Source organism: Leuciscus leuciscus, assembly GCF_965113295.1.
Source record: "Leuciscus leuciscus genome assembly, chromosome: 8".
Taxonomy (NCBI): domain Eukaryota; kingdom Metazoa; phylum Chordata; class Actinopteri; order Cypriniformes; family Leuciscidae; genus Leuciscus; species Leuciscus leuciscus.
Window position 1 is genome coordinate 22,254,940 of NC_138732.1, and position 16,218 is coordinate 22,271,157.

The 16,218-nt window shown below is 36.0% G+C and overlaps 2 protein-coding genes and 1 long non-coding RNA gene across 3 annotated transcripts in view; 2 read left to right on the forward strand and 1 right to left on the reverse strand.

Moving 5' to 3' along the window:
* LOC309504277 overlaps positions 1-16,218 on the forward strand; it is a 503,575-nt gene that overhangs the window by 8,674 nt on the left and 478,683 nt on the right. The window lies entirely within an intron of this gene.
* nxt2 (nuclear transport factor 2-like export factor 2) lies at positions 26-1,638 on the forward strand. Its single transcript, XM_082177314.1, has 4 exons — positions 26-325; positions 770-856; positions 955-1,099; positions 1,233-1,638. Exons 1-4 carry the CDS (start codon positions 305-307, stop codon positions 1,415-1,417), a joined length of 438 nt encoding a protein of 145 aa, XP_082033440.1. The 5' UTR covers positions 26-304; the 3' UTR covers positions 1,418-1,638.
* On the reverse strand, positions 1,556-15,972 carry acsl4a (acyl-CoA synthetase long chain family member 4a). Its single transcript, XM_082177277.1, has 15 exons — positions 15,916-15,972; positions 11,147-11,641; positions 9,842-10,019; positions 9,577-9,686; positions 8,770-8,908; positions 8,457-8,607; positions 7,847-7,970; positions 7,663-7,734; positions 7,439-7,578; positions 7,176-7,345; positions 6,598-6,672; positions 5,223-5,414; positions 5,016-5,130; positions 4,735-4,892; positions 1,556-3,284 (listed from the first exon to the last, which is right to left on the reverse strand). The coding sequence occupies exons 2-15, from the start codon at positions 11,483-11,485 to the stop codon at positions 3,127-3,129; spliced, it is 2,121 nt and encodes a 706-aa protein (XP_082033403.1). The 5' UTR covers positions 11,486-11,641; positions 15,916-15,972; the 3' UTR covers positions 1,556-3,126.

Genomic DNA, 16,218 nt, shown 5'->3' on the forward strand with positions numbered 1-16,218 from the left:
ACACAAACACATTTGAGCACATTTTTTTCTCCGATGTTGGATTTGTTTTTTCGAAAAAAGTAAGATACCATAATTCTGATATACCTTTCGCAATATACCTTTCGACGTGGGCATAAACTAATATTTAACTGTATTTCCTTACATACCGTAATTGTACACTGTGTTGCTTTGTTTTCATGTGGCTCGTACATGCATTTTAAATCGCATTAGCCATTTTATGTTTTATCAGTAACTTAGTTTGGATTTCAAACACTTAAAACGACTGAACATCGCAAAGATCGGTTGAGTGCTACGTTTAGTAACCATGGCTGCTGCGGCACCGGTGGTAAGTGCATTCATTGATATCAACATCATTGGTTTAAGGGATAGTTCACCCCAAACTTAAAATTCTGTCATTATTTACTCACCATCAAGTTGTTCCAAATATGTATGAATGTCTTTCTTCTGCTGAACATAAAAAATATATTTTGAAGAATGTTGTGGGGCCCCATTGACTTACATAGTATGGGAATAAAATACTATGCAAGTCAGTGGCCACCGTCAACTGTTTAGTTACAAACATTTTTCAAAATATCTTCTTTTATGTTCCACATAACAAAGAAATTCATACAGGTTTGTAACAACTTGAGGGTGAGCAAATTACCATATATATATATATATATATATTATTTTTATTTTAATGAACCATCCCTTCAATCGGAAATCTTAAGTAACAATACGTTTATAACTTATAACTTTATACTCATCAACTCTGTTCGATATTGATCAGGATTTCAGGGCTCAAGTTGATCAGTCATGCAGATACTCGGAGGAATTCGTCAACATCTATTATGACTGTATGGATAAGAAAAGAAGGGTATGCTCAAGTTTAACTTCACTTCATGTATGCTGATTTTTATTATGTTTATTAGCTGTGCACTTGAAGCATTCTTCATAATGAATGATTGCTTTCAGACTCTGATGAGGCTGTATCTGGACAAAGCAACGCTGGTGTGGAATGGCAATGCTGTCAGTGGACAAGATGCTCTCGGCGAGTTCTTCGAGTCTCTTCCCTCCAGCGAGTTTACAGTGCACACTCTCGACTGCCAGCCTGTGCATGGTATGCAAACTAAGACTACAGTTGTTAAGCTTTTTCATATTTTGAATTTCATTTTGTATGAATAAAATCTACATATGTGAATTAAATGTTTATAATTATTCAATCTAATACTATTTAATATTTTTTTGAACAGAACAAGCAACTCAGGGCCAAACTACTTTGTTGGTGGTTACAGCTGGTTCAGTGAAGTTTGAAGGAAACAAACAGAGATACTTCAACCAGAATTTCCTATTAACTGCCCAAGCCTCTCCAAACAGTGACCAGCCAGTATGGAAGATTGCAAGCGATTGTTTTCGCTTTCAAGACTGGGCAAACTGAATTGTTGTGTCAAATTATTATTATTATTTTTTTGTATAGCTTTTGTTTTCTTTCTTTTTTTGTAAACTCGTTGCAATTGAAGTATATACTGTAAATAAAAAGACAGTTGAAGTGTTTAAAAAATGGAATATCACACAGTGAGTAGAAAATGATTTTACTTGTCCCCAGTGTGTATTACATACAGAGACTCACAATAAAAAGAATAAATAAGCATCATAGAACATTCTACAAGCAAATTTACAATTTCTCAATGCAAACACTTGACTGCTGTATGGTTTTGCTTATGGTTGTGATAGGAACCCTGAGGGCCGTGGAGGAAAGATCATTCCAGAAGGGTAGTAGTAACTGCTGAACTTCTTGGATTAATGGCTATTAATTTAAAAATGGCTAAAAATCCCTGACAAAAAGAATAGTGCAAATGACAAAATTATTATAAATAAAATACACTTCCTAGAATAAAACAAGCCAAGATTTGACAATACCTGTACAGATCATACTTTCTCAAAATAAAACAAAAATAAATTAACAAGGGTAAAAATGAAATGTATAGATTTCACCAAATAAATTAATATAGAGAATACAATATTAATGGCAAAAATCATTTTCTGGGGCTAAATTACAAAAAGATTTTTTTTTTTAACTTTATGCATTAAGTATTGAGAACTGGATTAATGACATATTACGAAATATATTAAAAGCCTGCAGAAGTCGAATTTGACAAGACAAGAGTTTGTGGCAGGACAGACACTGTTAGCACAAAAATGAGTGATTTAAAAAAAAGATGACAAAGATGTAATACAAACTTTACAGCTGTGGCATAAGAGGGGGATATTATTCAGAAAAAAAAGAAAAGAAAAAAAAATCCCTTCATTTAACAGTTTAACAGCACAAATATGCAGTAAACCACTTGCCGGTCATGTCAACCTGCCCTGAGTCATTCCATAAGCAAATATGTACTAGCAAATGTGTGAATCATAACAGCAGCAACAACAAAAAGTCTCATTAGTAAATGACAAAGAACATGGTTTGTAACCATTGTGAAGACACTATTGCCTACTGCATTGCATGGATGAAGCACACAGAATCAGATTATAATTTACAGCCAATAAAGAGTCAACGTTTAAAATAGTGACCAATCAGAAGGCACAAAAACATCACTATATATTACTTGCCTCTAAAAGGAGGCCGAATTCTGCAGTGCAATGACTTCACTTCAGCTAGCGGTTTCAGTTTTCAAACTGTCAAACCAAGCAAATTAACATTTTTTTTAACAAAGAAAATGAAATTTCACACATTGAAAAAAAGCACAAGGTGATGGCAGTATATCGCTGTTGTATGGTTGAAATCCTCTTTACAAGAGACACCTTTTGTATACTAAAAGGAGAAATTAGTGGATACTTCATGCTGGATAAGATGAATATCGTCCCTTGTCCAACAGTTCTCAAGCTACTCAGCTACAACTCTAATTGTAAACTAGTTCACAGCAGAGAGACAACAGAGCTCTGAACGAAAAGCCCACAAAGCTCAGGAATAAAAATACAGAAAATACAGGCTTATTAACATTGTTCATCTTTGAAAATCTGTGCACATCACTAAACAATGGGCAGTGGTGAAAGTTGTGGCAAAATGTGTTTTTTAACATTTATTGATATACAGCAATGTTGCACGGTGAGGAACTGATGAAGATGTCTTTGGCTGTGATAAAGGTCCTACTTGTGGCCATACATTCTTTCGATATCATTGAGATAGTGGTTCTTCAGTTCCTTCCTCTTCAGTTTGAATGCGTCCGTCACCAGGCCCGTTTCGGGGGTCCAAGGCTCTGGACTCAGATGGACCATGACTGGTATCTCAAAGCGCTGGAGTTTAACTAGAATTATGGAAAGATTATTAGAAGACAAGCTCTGAGATCGTACAATTCCAATACGTACACATTAACGTTCATAAGTTTGGGGTCTGTTTTATTGTGAAATAACTGTAAAATAACTTAAATAATAACTTAATAATTTAAAATAACTGTTTAAGATTTTAATAAAAAAAGTTAAATAAAAAAAAAGTAATTAATTCCTGTGATGGCAGAGCTGAATTTTCAGCATCATTCAGAAATCAATCTAATATGCTGATTTACTGCTCAAGAAACATTTCTTATTATTACCAATGTTGAAAACAGTTGTGCTTCTTAATATTTTTTGGGAAACTGATACATTTTCCTCAGGACTCTTTGATTAAAGGGATAGTTCACTTTGAAATTAATTTTTGGTATGTTTTAGCTTACCTCAAGGGCATCCAAGATGTAGGTGTCTTTTTTTCCACGGTAGTTTCAATTTTGATATTTTTAGGTCAAACCGTTCTTGTCTGTCAGTCATATAATGCAGGTCTATGGTCATTATCTCAAAACACAAGCACAGAGTCCAAATTAAAACAATTCCCCATCGTAAGTACACATTGATGGCCTAAGACACGAAACGAGCGGTTTGTGTGAGAAAACGAACAGTATTTATATCGTTTTTACCACTTATACACAGCCATGTCGAAGTGATCTGATCTGACGTGTATGCAGACTGGTGCATAGATATATACACTAGATGTCGCCTTAAAGACATTCGTTCCAATGAACTTACGGCAATGGCCATCACCGTGATGGCCATCAATGTGTACTTACGATGGGGAATTGTTTAATTTGGACGACGAGGAATTGTTTTAATTTGGACTCTGTGCATGTGTTTTGAGATAATGACCATACCCCTGCATTATATGACTGACAGATAAGAACGGTTTGACCTAAAAATATCAAAATTGAAACTACCGCGGAAAAAAAGACACCTACATCTTGGATGCCCTTGAGGTAAGCTAAAACATACCAAAAATGAATTTCAAAGTGAACTATCCCTTTAACAGAAAGTTCAAAAGAACATTTATTTGAAATATAAATATTTTGTAACATTATTTTATAAATGTCTGATACTTTTGATCAATTTAATGCATCTTTGCTGAATAAAAGTATTCATTTCTTTTTAAAAATATTACTGAACCAAAACTTTTGTATGTTAGTGCATTAAGTAGAGTCAAGATAAGGTCAAGTGTGCACGAAGTCTGATGAACTACACAACCATATAAATTACATACATTACAATAAAATATTAAAATAAAATACCCACTGAATAAAAAAAAAAACTGTGCTAAAAATTCAGACTGGGTGTTCAACAGGCCTTCAGGGGCCTCATTTTAATTAGCTTCAGTAAATGCCTTGATACAGTGACCCCATTTTGAACTTAGACACCATGTACCTTGCTGCTACAAAACCTGGAAGTAACACTCACTTGAAGTTGCGACTTCTTTAATTTCTCTCAGAACTTCCCTTTCCATAAGTGGGTGGTTGCAAATCTCTTCCCATGTGCCTTCAATGCCCTTCTGATTGGCGAAAGCTGTCAGCTTCTTTTGATTAGGAACAATGAAGCTGATAACGTAGTTCTGGTCACTGGTGGGCAGAGAGAGAGGAAAAAAGAGGTCTGTATACAGTACGTCTGCTGTTCTAAAGAGAGGACCTTTTGTTAGGGTCAGTAACATCCCATATGCGTCAGACAAAGCCGAGTGTACAAACCTGTTTGCGTAAGCGCAGATGTTGTCGATGAGAGAGCAGTTCTTCAGAGCTGACTCAACTTTGCCTAAAGAGACGTACTCCCCAGCTTGAAGTTTCACAAGGTCCTTCTTTCGATCTAGGCGTTACAAAATAATACAATAGATAAAATAAATGTGTGATTTTGATTCAACCAGGAAACAAGACTTGTGATGCTGAATCTAGACATACCGACAATCTGAAGACAGCCGTCAGGGTGCATCTCTCCTACATCACCAGTGCAGAACCACCGCTGTCCGTTCTGATCCACACAGAAGTCGTCATTATTGCTGCTCTCACTCCTGTAGTAGCCCATGGTTACATTAGGACCTCCGATGAGGATCTCACCACGTGGATGAGGCTTGTCATGCTTTGTATAGCCACCTGAGAGAAAGCATATAATGAGAATTACAACCGCTGTAACAAGAACTAAAAGATAAAGGAACAGTTCACCTGAAAAACCCTCGTGTCATTTCAAATCTGTATGCCGTTATTTAGTTTCTTCCATAGAACACAGAAGACCATTTTTGCCCAGCTCATCATGCAACACTTCATAGAGAAACGGATTGTAATTCAAGCCATTATTCACTGATACTCTTACCAGCAGTGTTATTTTAGCAGTATTTATATACTATTATAGTATTTATCAATACTTTTAATCATCTTTTATTTTTATATTTTCAGTTTTCATTTTAATTTCAGTAATTTCTTTTGTTTGTATTTTTATATTTCTATTTAATTTACTTTTGTTACAGTTTTAGTAATTCTATTTCTTCAACTTAAACATTTTAGTCCACGTTTTCCATGTAAATTATATATTTTATTTTATTTCAGTTTTACTTCAATGAACAAAAACAATTTGTAATAGTTTTTGTTTTTGTTAACAATAACAACACTGCTTAGCTGAAGCTCACGACACCAAAAACAATACCTTTGGCATTTTTTTATCTAGATGCCATCAGATTAGATGATGCATGATATATCGGCCACCATATCAGTATCGGCCGATATATGTCCCTTTTTTTATGTTATTGTTATCGGCCCGATAAAAATAATACTTTTTTTTAATGGTGAGACACTTGTTTTTGCAATCAAGCTCTCAAAAAATATATAAAAAATTGAATTTAGATTTATCAGACAACATATTGGTTATCGGCTATCAAATATAAATAATTATCTGTTATCGGTACTGGCCAAATTTTTCATATCAGTGCATCCCTACTTATTATGCAATATTACATTTATGGTAGCTGGTAGAATACATTTGGTAGATGCTTTTATCCTAGTGACTTGCATTGCATTAGTGTATACATTTAATCATTATCAGTTCATGCATTCCCAAGGAACTGAACCCATGACCTTGCGATTGTTTTCGCCATGTTCTACTGTTTGAGCTACAGTAATGCTGAAATAGAAGTAAGCAGTTTTTTTGTTTAATTTGTGCTCTGCAAAAAAGATAACAGCATACAGGTTTGGAGCAACATGAAGGTGAGTATACATCATGTTTAGTGGACTGTTTCTTAAGATATTAACAAGTAGCTAAATGGAATAGGGTACATTGACCGACCTTCAGCCCAGTCTTTGAGTTTGAGCTCACAGCAGATCAGAGGAGAACCTACTCGTCCTGTGCTATAGTCTGCAACTGCACAACAAAGAAAACAGATGTCATCATAACTTCCACGGTCACAGCTTGAAGCATTAGGACAAATATCTCTGAAGATATTCCAAAATCAGAGTCTATTTACACTAAGTGCAAAAAGCCCGCCTTGTTGGCAGAGGCTATTGACATTAACTCCGCCCACTTATTGTCCCAATAAGGCAGCATCCATTTAATAATTTTAATAAATATAATAATTTACATTCTATGCTATCTGCCACTATTTATAACCATAAATAGCATCTATCTACTAACACTTATTGCAAATACTGCTATTTTCACATAGTGTAAATAGAATCTATCGCTATTTTCACTTGGTGTAAAAAGAATCTATTTGCTACTTGCACTTTGTTTAATTAGCAATAAATTATATTTACACTGTTTGCAGTGTAAATTGCCGCTGCCTTTCTAAATATGATTCTACAAGTAATGATAAAACGAACAGTGATAGGTTGGAAAAGATGTTCAGATGCATCAGGACTACTTGCCTTCGGTTATAGTGCCTGCTCCACAGGTCTCAGTAAGACCGTATCCTTGACCAACAGGACAGCAGAAACAGATGTTCATGAAGCGCTGAGTGGCGGTAGACAGAGGAGCTCCTCCGGACAGCATCATACGCACATTCCCACCCAGCAAAGATCTGACTTTCTTAAACAAACTGAACACATCGAGGAACAAAGATGATTAAAACTCCAGACTCATTAACAAGAGCAATGTGATTAAATGAAGGCCTATTTTCATCTCATCTTACATATTGCACAGGGGAGCATCGTAACCCTTCTTGATCTGCTCGAGCTTGTATTCATAAGCCAGATTGAACAGGGTTCTCTGAACGCAGCTCATCTCCTGCACCTTACTCATGACGTTCTTATTGATCCGGTCCATTATTTCCTGACAGAAGAAACGAAAGTGTCAGATTTTAACATGATTTAAGTGAACAAAGCAAGATGATAATTTTAGAAGAGTCCGACTTACAGGTACGGCTGCCATTAGAGTAGGTTTCAGCACACTGCAGTCACCTTTACTTCCCTTCTTAATTTTGGTTGACTACAAAGCAGAAACAAGCAATTCAATCATCTGAGATTAACATATTTAGTAAAAATCTGTGTAAATGTGTGACTATATTTATCTGATCCAGTAACAAATTGAAGTGCTGTACCTGATCAGACAGCGTTTGTGGTGTGGAATAGCCGATCCTGCAGCCGTATGTCACACATGAGATCTCAGCCGTCATTTCCAGGACATGAGCAAGAGGAAGATATGCAATATACGTATCCTTTGGTCTGTGGAAGCATAGAGACATTTTAATGTCAGGCACTTTTGCATTGCAGTGTTGCACTGTTGTTCCAGAAGTAAAAAATTCCATTCATTTTCTCTATTGAGGAACTGATTTTTAACTATAACTTACGAAGTGTTAAAGAGAAACCTACTGTAAACTATGAGGTTGTTAATCGATGCTATTTTTGAAGTCATGAGCCTGCATTATTTCAATCTATTTTTTAAATAATCATGTTTAACAGCAGAATTATTGTTTAAAAACTACATTACCCACGAGTCTGCAAATTTTCGATTTTCAAATACTTTTTTTTTCAAAAAAATTCACTGCATAGCTGGTTTAATTGGTTAATGGCTTATAAGTCTATACCGATATTATTATAATTTTTTTTTTAAATCCCTATGGGGAAAATGAATGAGAAAAATAATTCCAGAACCAAGACCACTGAAAAAGTAAGCGGCCACTGTTGCATTCTATTGATCATTATACACACCCCAATCCAGGTATCCTTTCGCACTGGCCTGCCATTCCAGCAATCAGGTTACTGTGGATGATCATCACCCCTTTAGGTCTCCCGGTGGAGCCGCTGGTGTACATTATAACAGCGAGGTCTGACGGGACGGGCTTCACTATTGGTATGTTCACTGCAACACAAAGCACACATTATTTTCTTCTCTGGTGATCGATATTGTGTGGGTGAACGGAGGGTAAACTACAGGCAATCTGTGAAAAGGTTAATTAGCATATAAATAAAATGTCAACTGTAAAGTCTGTGCTATTTATAAGATGTATCAAAGCGTTCTTACGGTTTTCTGGCTTGGCTCCCAGCTCTTGCACAGAGTGCATGCTGTGGATCTGGATGCCCTGTGGAAATCCTGCTGTGCTGATGCCCTTCGTGTCTACATAGATGATGTGCTTCAGATTGGGCATTTGAGGAAGAACACTCTGTATGGGAAGAAAAAGGTGAAGAAAACATATTTTTCATTCAATGTTTCCATAATTTAAATATTTCAAATGGCAGGCTAAGTAAAGCCAGCTGGCACCGGATGTCAACTCCAACTTTGGACAGATGATGAATTTTGATTACTTAATACCAACAAAATGTCAACATGAGCTGCCGTCAGCGTAATGTCAAATAGTCCTGACACTGAATGTCTTATGATGCTGGTGGCCCGTTGGGAAATTTTAAACTACAATAGGGCCTGATGAGGCATTACTGTTAAACCCTGTGGTATTTCTTACAGAACTTTTTTATTGGGTCAAACATGAAGAGTTAAGATTCAGTCAGTGAGTCAGATCTTTCTGACAGATTCAGTGTGTTCATTCAGTGAAGATTTCATCGCTGATTCAAACTGACAACTCATGAGTTCATGAGTACATTTTTGCAACGGTTTATAAGCACAAGCTAACAAGAGTCACTTGTTTGATTGTAGTTTATACCGCACTGGTTTTGAGTGGAGCTAGCAAAGAGGATGCAATTGAAAACAAGCGTTGATTCATTGACTGCAAGTTCATAACTCATCTAATAATTATTCTTTTGCCTTGGATCTGTAATATAGTAAGTAAACTGGATTGTTAGCAACATGTTTTTGGCCTTTGACTAACAAGCTTACCTTCAGTTTGGTTTCCAGCAGTTCTACACTGGTGACCAGGTGTGTAATTCCACACTCATTCAATCCAAAAGTCACTGCCTCTTCTCCTAGAGTCGCATAGAAGGTGACCACTACAAAAACCACATGAAACACAGGTTAAATAAAGAAGATGAAGATTAAACAACACATTCATTCAATTTTGGGATGTCACAGAACATCTGAGTCATCACAAGAAATTAAGGGATAAAACCTATGACTCATATGAAATATTTTTCTGTTTCCTTACATGGGAAATTGCGTCTGAAGCAGGCCTGAGCTGTGATCATCCACTCTGCCCGCGTCTCACAGAAAATTGCGATGGTGCATTTTGGCTGTTGGCCTAGTGCTGTCAGTCCGCTCCCAAACTGACTGACCACAGTGTCCATCTCCTCATAGGACAGCCATTTATAATCACCCTGAATTAACTGCCAAGACAAAACCATCAAACACCTTCATACTAACAAATATATTATTCAACATGGAGTTTATTTTTCTCCAACAAATTCTGATTTTTGCAATGTTCACACTGCATTTGAATGTGGACCAAATGTTTTTTTATTAAGATGACAGTGTGAACAGCAAAAAGCACACTAATACACAGACATTTTCTATATACTTTTCTACATGTTTAATTCTTAATTATATGCATGGAAATAAACCAGATGTGGCAGATGTTTTTCCAATGTGAATACACTATGAACTATCGGGTAGGACTTTATGTACTATGTCAATTTAACCCAATTTCATTGTTGTGAAAAATGTGTTTTTTGAAGTTGAAAAATAAAGTTTAAATAAGTTGAAAATGTCACTATAATCAAGTGTTACACAGCAAGATGGAAAAAGTTATGACAGTGTACTACAACACTAGAAAATGCCAATACAAGCTGTTAAAATGTTATTCTATTTTAATATAATAATAAAATATGATTTATAAATATCAATAAATTAACATCTATAAATGTATGCATATCCATAAATATAATATTAATATTCAAAGGAATATATACACTATCTCTTAATTTGAATTATTACAAAAAAAACTATAATTATTATTATAATTTTTACATTCTATTCATCAAATAATACTGAAAAAAGTATTATGGTTTCCACAATATTATTAAACAGCAGCAAATCAGCATATTAGATTGATTTCTGAAGGATCATGTGACACTGAAGACTGGAGTAATGATGCTGAAAATTCAGCTTTGCATTACATTACATTTTAAAATGTATTCCAATACAATAGATAAAGTCACACAATACTATTCCACAGTGTTACGGTTTTGACTGTATTTTTTATCAAATAAATGTAGCCTAAGAGACTTCTTTCAAAAACATAAAAAAAGCTTTTGAACGGTAATGTACAATTATAAATAATATGTATTTATGATGGTATGATGAACAAACGTTATGTAACAGGCCTGTTTAGGAGAGTCGCTTGTTTAGACCAGCGTCGGACATGAGCCAAATTTGAAAAGGTCATGAGAAAATTTAGGTCAGCAGAAAATTTTAAATAGCCAATTTTCTTGCAGTGTGATCACAGAATATGTACCTTTTTGAAAACCTTCCCATTCGGTTGAGGCTCATTTTCTTCACTCAGAACTTCTCGGGTTCCCAGGCAGTCCCCTTTACCGAAACGCTGCACCGCATAGTCAAACAGCTTATCAAGCGTGTCTTTTCCAGGTAAGTCCACCGTGACCAGGGAGTCGAAGTGATCCACCGAACGATATGGTCCATCCGTCTGACCGGTTGTCGACTTGGATTTGAGCCTCTTTGCCAGGACTTTCTTTTCCTGGGCTCCAGTCAGGAAGTACCATGGCAGAAAGCTTAAGAGGGAGTAGAACCACACCACTGTGTGTACTGGGAACAAGAGAACGGTACTCAGGTCCATGCTGAGAAGCTGAAGGGGACTGAAAGATGAAGGGATCAGGCCAAGCCTGAGGTAGAGTCAGTTTGTTGTTCTGTGTCCAACTGAGGATCGAAGAATCGGGATCAAAGTTCAGAAAGACTGGGGAAGTGTCCAATATGTGGTTCCAAAATGTGCAACCTGGTGAGAATGACAGTCAGAAACAGAGGAAATGTATTATATTTGAGTGTACTCAACCAAAGCACAGTACCCTACTTTGGCTTGCTTAGTTTAGGTTAAAAGATACTTAATATTCAGTAATATAATCGAATTGACTGCAATGGACTATTGCTAATTGACACTATTGGATGAAAACAAAAGTTGAACTGAAGTGTGCTGAATGATGACACCACTGATTCGACTTGGTTTCATAATTTATGAATTTTGCAACATCTACACTGTTTTTGAAATGAACTAAATCGACATTAAAGCTGAATAACGACACTGTCGTCTTCAGTGGAGCTGCTCATTATGGAATCTTGTTTGAATTTTATTTTTTATTTTTTTTCACTGAATGAAAAAATAAAAAAGGTAACTGTGACTTTTTATCTAACAATTCTGAATCTTTTTTCTCGCAAATGCAAGATTATCTCGCAAATTGGACTTCATAATTCACAAATGCAAGTTTATATCTCATAATTCAGAGAAAAAGAATTTAGAAGTCAGAATTGCAAAACGTTTTGGCCTCATAATTGCAAATTTATATCCTGTAAGACTTTATTTTTTTGCCCTTTAATTTTTTTTTTTGGAATTGTGAGATTCAGAATTCTGAGGGGGGAAAAACTCGCAATTAAAATTGGTAACTGTAACTTTTTATCATAATTCTGACTTAGTATCTCAGAATTCTGAAACGCAAACTCGCAATTGCGAATTATAAAGTCCGAATTGTTAGATTAAAAAGCTGCAATTGTGTTACTTTTTATTCTGTGGCATAAACAAGCTTCCATAGCTTAAAGCCGAATTGAACTAATTTCATAATTGATGAACATTAGTTATTGAACTGAACTGAATCAACACTGAACTGAATAATGACACTCGTATCTTCTATAGAGATGCTTTACAGCAGAATTAATTTCTCTCATTTATTGAAGTTTAATGGTCATTACTTCCTGTTCATCATTGTGAAGCTGCTTTTAAACATTCTGTATTATAAAGTACTATATAAATAAAGGTGACGACATTTCTATGAGAAAGAGCAAGTTTGAGGCTTCAAGCGGAACAGTTTGCATTCAGTCGGACACTTTAATGAGAAAAGTAAGGCTTGTTAAAGGACAGTCACATGTGCTGCGGAAAAGACACATTCCAGACCAGTGAACAGTGTCTCTCTGGTATTTAATTGCACTAGTATGAAATCAGAAACACCCTGCGAGGGCGTCCCTAGCCTAAAGACAGGGCGGAAGAACAAATGAACAATGAACAAATGAGTTTACCACACATCTAGCTTTTGGAGATTAATGTTTGTTTAAAACTTGATACACTCATATCTAGTGTTCCTGTTGCTGGTACAAGTCATGGATTAGTCTAGATTTCAAGGAAACACACAAAATGATCAAAAAATAAAACCATAAACAAATCAGTTTCCTTGAGTTATCTCCGTCATTAGCCACGTAGATGAACTCTGGCTTAGGGCTTCATCACAGGCAGATAAGGTCATCTCTTGATCAAATGACTGGTGTCAGATTAAGGAAGTAAAAATGAGTTACTCATAGACGGATACAAGAAACGACTTCAACCTAACACTAATGCTACAACCTGTACACAAAGACCTAAGTAAATTTGCATAGTTTTGCATAGTCCTGTTGCTGTGCTAACAAACTGTGCATTGTCTATGAAATTAGATCCTTCAAGTCCCAGCTGACAAGTGAAGACAAGTGTGACCATCTGCAGGGGCTGTTAAAAAGTATCAACAAATGGCACAAGGTTAATGTAGGACATAGTCCACTGACTCAGATAACCAAAGCCCTCTTATTATGGCAGTTAGTAGTCTCTCTCTGTTTGTTTAGGCTGACAACATTTTGGGGCAAAGACACCAAGTCATGATCAATCCTGGTGAAACGGCACATGACGTTGACACAACCCACAGCCTGATTTACAGTTCAGGGCAAGGATTAAACACATTTCTGCTATTCCAATGCAAAAAAGACAACAAACTAGTGGTCAGATAATGTTTTTAGTGGCTGATTTCTAGAGATTATTTAGATTTTAATTATTTTGATGTTACAACCTTAAACTGATAAATGGTCAATATTTAACTTTTTGGAATCTTGTGTGTAAATAAAGTTCTACCAAAGTGAATTTAGACATCACAATGTAAGCACAATGTAAAATGGATATTCATTTGCTAAAGATTTACATTTAACAGTTGGGTTTTTTTAAAGGTTAGTAAGTGTTCAATGACAGAAAAGGTCATCTAAATGTAAAATAGGAAAAATTTGCATCTACAATTAAATATAGGCTACATTATTAAAACATTCACATAACTTCACACTAGGGCTGCACTTTATCGAAACATCGTTAATGTACATATCAGTTTTAGGTTGACGCATATAGCAGCAATAGACTGGTAACGCCACTGTTACTTGCGTGTGACTTGCTTGGCGTTGAAAAGAGTTATTAAGCGCAATAAGCTGCGGAAAACAACTCATTGCGATACTATCAGACACACACACCTGAAGCCCGCACGCAGAAAGGTGACTCTCAGACAGTGTGCGATCCCAAATTCAGTTCTATTTCGCGGCTTATTGCACTCAAACAGTCAAAAACACACACACACAGTTATGTCAAAATGCCTGTCATGTTGAGGATTCATGTAAACAGTCGGTTATGTCTTAACTTAAGTGAACGTCAACAATTAGAAATGAAATCGGATGTGTGTCAAAAGGATCCATAAATTAGGTCTTAAAGTGACAGCAGCCTAATACAGTCAATCTGCTACTGTATGTCAAATAACTAAAGAAAAAGAGGAAATCACTCACTGCTCTTGACTGAATAACTTTTGTAGATTTATTATGGATCAATGTATATTAGAATTTGTATTGATGCTTTCTTTTTATATTGGTTATTTAATTTTCAGTTTTTAAGAATGTTTAAATATAATATTTTACATTTATTTGTAACACTTAAAGCAATATCGCATCACATATAGAATTTTCCTTCAAAATCGTGCAGCTCTACTTCTTAGCTGGGACATATTAATTACAGCTCTACCCTTGCTCATGCAAAGTTAATTGCATTAACCAGTAACAAATTAACTAATAAAGAAAGAAACATTAATGCTGACTGGATAATTTTGTTTATCTACCCTGATGAGTTGAAACCTGTACAAAGGTTATACTCAATCTGAAGCCTTAAATCCTGGTGAGAGTGGTCAGTGAGCTGGACAGCCAATAATATGCATCCCTCCAGCTCACCCCACTCACGGACAAGATCTTCAGCAGGTGGACAGACACACAGAAGACGGGAATAGAATGATTGGATTCTGGATCTGATCCCATTATCTTTGTATCTTTTACAAACTGACCTCTATAGCAAGTTGACCTGAATGCACAGTTTCAAAGTTTACATCAATACTACTACAGACTGAGTGGTTGTGACTACGATTCCTTTACAAATATTAGCATAAACCATTGATGAGGTTGTCATGTCATCAACACATTTGAAAGTCCAACTTACTGTTCACATAACGAGTTGACGTGTACTTTTAAACGATTTAAAGGTCAGATAAAGTAAGAACTACCATAAAACATTAGACTGATTAGACTGTAACAACAGACTGATTTCGATAATAAAAGCTATATAAAACATTCCACCACTAATATATTTGCACTTTGCTCTAATTTTGGGCGCGATCACATCATGCTCAAAATGCCGCCTCTAGGCACGACGCAGCTCTTTTGATTTGAGACACAACCACACGTGTTCCGTCCGTCACCGTGGAAACAGCACAGTTTGATGAATGAAACACGTTTAATTTTACCCAGATCGCTTTGATTACTGGAATCCGGCAAAGCTCTTCTATATCGCTAGTCTGATCATTTGAATGTGATGACGATGATGATTGTGGCGCTCTTTGTCGGATGCGAATTGCGAACATCACATCATCATCATCATCATCATCACGAGAGGATGCCAAGACATGCTTTTCCATCACCTAGCCTCATATCGATTAATTCTGTACTAAAAGTCAATTTACACACTTGAATTGTCATTCAGACCAAGTAATGACGTATAATATTCAGATTTGATGAAGCACCCTGATGTTAGCCAGCTAGCGCACCCTTTATCTTTCATTCATAAAGTCGCAGTAAACAATAATTTTTTTTTTAAAACAATCCCCTCGTAAAGAAGCTCTGAGGTATTAAGATTATAGTAGTGTACGAATAGCTGATTAGAAAATGATGTTGGTTAAATCTTACCGGCGTTTAGTCTCTTGCCTCCACAGCCGGATCGACTGCTTGAGTTTCTGCCTGCCAAGCGCAATGACCGACAGTTACCTCCAGCGCGTGCTGTTACACCCGGAAATATTGCGTCATCTGACTCCATATTTCTCAGCCAATAGTCGTCCAGATAATGAGCAAAAGCGCATCATTCACTTCCCGTTGCTGTTGGTGCACTTCAGGTCACGGCTACAATGGTTCTAGTGATAATATTAGTTATAATAAATTAAAATGGCAAGTTCTGTGGTTTCATAAGTAATGTAGTCTATCTTTTCTCTGTGA